General features: G+C 45.8%; 1 protein-coding gene across 1 annotated transcript in view; it reads right to left on the reverse strand.

Moving 5' to 3' along the window:
• Positions 1-214: 214 nt before the first annotated feature.
• LOC124032242 (HMG box-containing protein 1-like) overlaps positions 215-6,330 on the reverse strand; it is a 12,682-nt gene continuing 6,566 nt past the window's right edge. The window contains exons 6-11 of the mRNA XM_046344494.1: positions 6,061-6,176; positions 5,755-5,911; positions 3,759-3,903; positions 2,989-3,276; positions 2,295-2,436; positions 215-1,981 (exon numbers count right to left, since the gene is read on the reverse strand). Of these exons, the coding sequence (XP_046200450.1) occupies positions 1,964-1,981; positions 2,295-2,436; positions 2,989-3,276; positions 3,759-3,903; positions 5,755-5,911; positions 6,061-6,176 (866 nt within the window). The 3' untranslated portion in view covers positions 215-1,963. The remainder of the gene's footprint in view (positions 1,982-2,294; positions 2,437-2,988; positions 3,277-3,758; positions 3,904-5,754; positions 5,912-6,060; positions 6,177-6,330) is intronic.

Here is a 6,330-nt window from a genome sequence, read left to right on the forward strand (position 1 = left end):
AAGCCTACCTCCTAGGATACCTCCTAAAGTCCACCTTCTAGGATACCTTCTAAAGCCTACCTCCTAGGATACCTCCTAAAGTCCACCTCCTAGGATACCTCCTAAAGCCTACCTCCTAGGATACCTCCTAAAGCCTACCTCCTAGGATACCTCCTAAAGCCTACCTCCTAAAGGCTAAAGACACATGCACAAACCAAAAGGTAAAAAAGGTGAATAAGATTGCAAGTTTAAACTTTTATTAATGATATAATAATACAATGATATTTTGTGCAACAGTTTGGTGGGGCGTGGACCTGTACATTATCAACAACAAAACTGTATAAACTCAACGCCATGGCAACCTGTGAGCAGAACATCACATGACTTGTACTAGCCTAGGTCCCAGTCTGTTTGTACTCTATTGCCAACTCACTCATTGTCATGTGACAGAGCACAAACGGACTGGCACACAGGCTAGACATGTATAGTTTGGCCATGGTTGTGTCAAAGTGAAAACCGATAGATGTCATCTAGATATACCTACCGAGTCATTAAATCCATATACACATAGCTTCCACTAGCATACATTTAATTGCTTGTACTGTATAAGACTACATATGTATATAAAGTGCAAAAAGAAATTAAAACACTTACAGTGAACGCTTGGCCCTGAAGGGCTGTTCGGATGAGTGTGCAAAACCTCCATGTGCCCAAATGTAAGCCGGCCAGGTGGCTTGGCAAACAAATGGCTGATTCCTACTACAGGGCCGAGCCGATCCGTACTGAGACGGCCTGGTTACACATCCTCTACTGAACCATGCTAGAAAAGGACAATGTGAAAATTCAAATATCCAAGCCAGAATGGTTCGGGTCAGCCCTACAGCGTGAATCAGACAACAGGGTATCTGTGGTCATGTTCAATAGGACACAGAATGCAAAAACGTTTCAAAACAGAAAATGAAAATGTCCCTCTCCGTGTTTCAGGGCAAATCAGGCCACAGATGGGCAATATGTATTACAAACTTTATATTGCCCTTCAAGCTCACAGATAATACGATACAACGTATCAAAGGCTTTGTATCTGTGCAATATATGGAGCTATAATCAATATGAACAACAAGCTGAGAAGAGAAGAAAATGCTTTTTTAAAATTCCCTTTCTTTCTTTTTACAATAAAAAATATACATTTTGTATCACTGCTACTTGTTCCTTCACCGAGCTTTTAGCACCACTGGGTCTCAAGTAGGGTTCAGTAATTCTAGTAACTCGCAAAATTCCCAGGCTTTCCAGAAAATCCTGGTTGGAGTATGTTGGATTTCATGCATATTCCGGAAATCTTCCAACCGGGAATCCTGGAAATACAGGGAATTGTGACCAGAATTTTGCAACCCTTATCTCAAGGTCTCAAGCATCGAAAGATGAAATAACCTGAACAAATATAAAACTGAGCCTGAGTTATAAAGGAATAATAAGGCATATCTGTATGGTATGTAAAATATAACTAAATATAAGCACTGTTAGTTACACTAATAATATATAATATAATAATAATAATAATAATAATATATGCCATTTAGCAGACGCTTTTATCCAAAGCGACTTACAGTCATGTGTGCATACATTGTACGTATGGGTGGACACTAGATTAGATGCTTTTTTAATATATAGTTCATAGTTGTTGTTTTGTCTTAAAATGTGTGTAGTCCTGCTGTCTATATGATTATAAAAGCAAGAGTATTCCGCATCACAGTTAAGTCTCATTGATTTGACAGGTAAGCAGAAAGAAAAATAGTAACTGGCCTGGTTCCAGATCTGTTTTGTGCCTTCTTTATAGTCCAATGACCATAGGAAGCTGGATATACAGCAACAACAACAAAAACTGATCTGGGAACAGGGCTAGAGAGATAGTGGGTTTGCCAGATTGGTCGGTCAGTTCACCTCTGACCTCTCCACGCCAAACACATGTCTGGAGGTCATAGGTCATCTAGGGCTGCTGGGACCCCTGAGGAGAGAAGGAGAGAGAGGTGAAGGTTAAACAGTGAAGACCTTACAAATGTTGTCACTATTTGCCAGTAGTTTGATTTTTTTTGGCACAGCTGTCTCACCAACTACTCCTAGATGAGTTTGTACATGGCATCACATTGAACTACAGAAAAATAAGAAGTGTATAGTATTTCAAAAATACTAATCTCATCATCAAGTATTGTATCCAGAGAGGATTTGGACATTTACAAAAATCAAGATGGATCAAAAATGTAGTGTATATATATATATATATCGCTATAACAGTGTCGTGCATAAAAGTCCTTCCTTACGGAGTTGGTTCTCTTGCGTTTCCAGCAGTCGGGGTTGACTCTCTTCTGCTCGTCAGCCAGAGCCTTGGCCTCCACGGTGTACATCCTCCTCTCCTCGTTCTTCATCTTCTTCCATTTCTCACCCAGGATCACGCTGATGGCTCTGCATAGGGGATACAAGGACATACTTCTCAGCAATGTCATTTATTCCATCATTCATAATTCATGTGTGTGTGTGTGTGTGTGTGTGTGTGTGTGTGTGTGTGTGTGTGTGTGTGTGTGTGTGTGTGTGTGTGTGTGTGTGTGTGTGTGTGTGTGTGTGTGTGTGTGTGTGTGTGTGTGTGTGTGTGTGTGTGTGTGTGTGTGTTCTATAAGAGACAACACACTCTTTAGGTCTAACATGTAAGAACAATCGTGAGGCAGACAAGCCTTTAGTTACCTGTGATGTAATCCTGCATGTGGCTGCCGTGGTCTACTCAAGAGACATTCCTACCATAGAACTCCTTCCATTTTGTAAACAGCGTATCAGAACAGTACAGACAGTACTACTGACACACACACGCGTGCGCGAGGGGGCCACAATAATAGAGACATTTAATGGCAGGAGACATTCTAAACCTATCTAGAATTTTGCACAGGGCAGAAAGTCATTTTCTGCACACAAGCACGCACACACATGCACACAGGTTTGGTCATGTTTGGTCCTCCTACTCACCTGTTATCCTTCCCAGGGTACATCTGTGTGTACTCCATCCTGTACTTCTTAGCGAAGAGCATGAAGGCGTTCATTGGCCGTTTGCATTTGGTGGGTGTGGCCCCGCCGGGGACCGTCCCTGAGGTATTGCTCCTGTTTGATTTGCTGGCAGAGGAGGAGTGGGGGGAGCCGGAGAGTTTCTCTGGGTCGGGGGAGACAGCGCCACTACTGGACTGGGAGGTTCTACGCTGTCTGGCCATGCTGCTCAGAACATACACAGCTGACGAGTCCAGAGGAGTGAAATCATAACTGGGGAGGGAGGGAGGGAGGTGAGGGAGGGAGGGAGGGAAAGAGAGAGGGAGGGAGGGAGGGAGGGAGGGAGGGAGGGAGGGAGGGAGGGAGGGAGGGAGGGAGGGGGAGGGAGGGAGGGAGGGAGGGAGGGAGGGAGGGAGGGAATGAGGGAGGGAGGGAGGTGAATGAGGGAGGGAGGGAGGTGAATGGGAGGGAATGAGGGAGGGAATGAGGGAGGGAGGGAGGTGAGGGAGGAATGAGGGAGGTGAGGGAGGGAATGAGGGAGGGAGGGAGGGAATGAGGGAGGGAGGGAGGGAATGAGGGAGGGAGGGAATGAGGGAGGGAGGGAATGAGGGAGGGAGGGAATGAGGGAGGGAGGATGAATACATTTGAAATCATTACACCATACTGAGTCAGACTGTGGCTTGACATTTTCCAAATAAACTAAAAGCACGTGGGAACATATAGCAGATGTTCAACAGTGATATATTATGATGTACCTCCTGAAGGTGTCCAGGACATCAGAGTCATCACAGTTGATGGTGTCCCTGTGTCCCGGGGGAAGACACAGGTCCCCAACCTGAATCTCATAGCAGGGGATACCATGCTGCACCACCGTCAGGCTGGGGTAGAATGAGGACCAACCTGGGACAGGAAGAGATAGGAAGATGTTAACGAGCAGGGAATACCATGCTGCACCACAGTCAGGCTGGGACAGGAAGAGATATGAAGATGCTAACTAGCAGGGAATACCATGCTGCACCATCGTCAGGCTGGGACAGGAAGAGATATGAAGATGCTAACTAGCAGGGAATACCATGCTGCACCACAGTCAGGCTGGGACAGGAAGAGATATGAAGATGCTAACTAGCAGGGAATACCATGCTGCACCACAGTCAGGCTGGGACAGGAAGAGATATGAAGATGCTAACTAGCAGGGAATACCATGCTGCACCACAGTCAGGCTGGGACAGGAAGAGATATGAAGATGCTAACTAGCAGGGAATACCATGCTGCACCACAGTCAGGCTGGGACAGGAAGAGATATGAAGATGTTAACATACATAGAAATACATAGACCAAGATGTGAAACTGTCCAAGATGTGAAACTGTCCAAGATGTGATTCTGTCCAAGATGTGAACCTGTCCGAGATGTGAACCTGTCCAAGATGTGAAACTGTCCAAGACGTGAACCTGTCCAAGATGTAAACCTGTCCAAGACGTGAGTGAACCTGTCCAAGATGTGAAACTGTCCAAGATGTGAGTGAACCTGTCCAAGATGTGAAACTGTCCAAGATGTGAACCTGTCCAAGATGTGAACCTGTCCAAGATGTGAACCTGTCCAAGATGTGAACCTGTCCAAGACGTGAACCTGTCCAAGATGTGAACCTGTCCAAGATGTGAACCTGTCTAAGACGTGAACCTGTCCAAGATGTGAACCTGTCCAAGATGTGAACCTGTCCAAGATGTGAACCTGTCCAAGATGTGAACCTGTCCAAGATGTGAACCTGTCCAAGACGTGAACCTGTCTAAGATGTGAACCTGTCCAAGACGTGACCCTGTCCAAGATGTGAAACTGTCCAAGACGTGAACCTGTCTAAGATGTGAACCTGTCCAAGATGTGAACCTGTCCAAGATGTGAACCTGTCTAAGACGTGAACCTGTCCAAGATGTGAACCTGTCCAAGATGTGAACCTGTCCAAGACGTGAACCTGTCCAAGATGTGAACCTGTCCAAGATGTGAACCTGTCCAAGACGTGAACCTGTCTAAGATGTGAACCTGTCCAAGACGTGACCCTGTCCAAGATGTGAAACTGTCCAAGACGTGAACCTGTCTAAGACGTGAACCTGTCCTAGATGTGAACCTGTCCAAGATGTGAACCTGTCCAAGACGTGAACCTGTCCAAGACGTGAACCTGTCCAAGACGTGAAACTGTCCAAGATGTGAACCTGTCCAAGATGTGAACCTGTCCAAGACGTGAACCTGTCCAAGACGTGAACCTGTCCAAGATGTGAACCTGTCCAAGACGTGAACCTGTCCAAGACGTGAACCTGTCCAAGACGTGAAACTGTCCAAGATGTGAACCTGTCCAAGATGTGAACCTGTCCAAGACGTGAACCTGTCCAAGATGTGAACCTGTCCAAGACGTGAACCTGTCCAAGACGTGAACCTGTCCAAGATGTGAACCTGTCCAAGATGTGAACCTGTCCAAGACGTGAACCTGTCCAAGATGTGAACCTGTCCAAGACGTGAACCTGTCCAAGACGTGAACCTGTCCAAGACGTGAACCTGGGCTGTTCTATTATTCGACCAATAGGCCTATCCGCTTCCATGGAAAATCAGGCAAGAACTGAACATTTCCTTAATCAATCTCTTATGACAGAACTTTCGGACTTCAGACCAATAGTGCCCACATGCAGTTCCAGTACACCACGTTCCCTTAAAAAACATTAAGTTATTTGTTTACACTGGAAAGACATTTTGTTTTTGTTTACCTTTGTTTTTCACAAAGAAGGGGTGATCAAATCTGCACTCTGCCGTTAACAGGCCTTCTTCTGGCGAGCCGGGGTCAAAGGTGAGTTTGAGGACGGCCTGACCGTAGGACACATTGTCCTCATGGGCCACTAACTTCAGACCTTCAGAACCATAGCTCTGTAAACCAATCAACAAACCGGAGAGAAAGTTGTCACAGAGGAAACCCAGTCAATCATATCAGATCTGACGATTATCAGGGTGTGTTCATAACGCATCAAACAGAGTGAAAAACAAAACTGTGAGGGATTAGCTGGACGTTTAGCTACCTTGAGGGAGGTGAACGGCGTCCTTCTCTCATCATCTGACTCGTCATCAGAATCCCCCAGGTCTTCAGCCTCCTGCCACTCCTTGTTAAGGCCCCTGTGGAACCGAAGGCGGGTGCCTGGGTAGGAAGATATAAGAATCAGTAAAACATTCCGTTAAAAATGGCATAGTGAGAGAGAGAAAGAGAGACAGAGAGAGAGAGATACAGAAAGACAGAGAAAGACAGAGAGACAGAGAGAGAGAGAGAGAGAGAGAGAGAGAGAGAGAGAGAG

Source organism: Oncorhynchus gorbuscha, linkage group LG01 (assembly GCF_021184085.1).
Source record: "Oncorhynchus gorbuscha isolate QuinsamMale2020 ecotype Even-year linkage group LG01, OgorEven_v1.0, whole genome shotgun sequence".
NCBI classification, from domain to species: domain Eukaryota; kingdom Metazoa; phylum Chordata; class Actinopteri; order Salmoniformes; family Salmonidae; genus Oncorhynchus; species Oncorhynchus gorbuscha.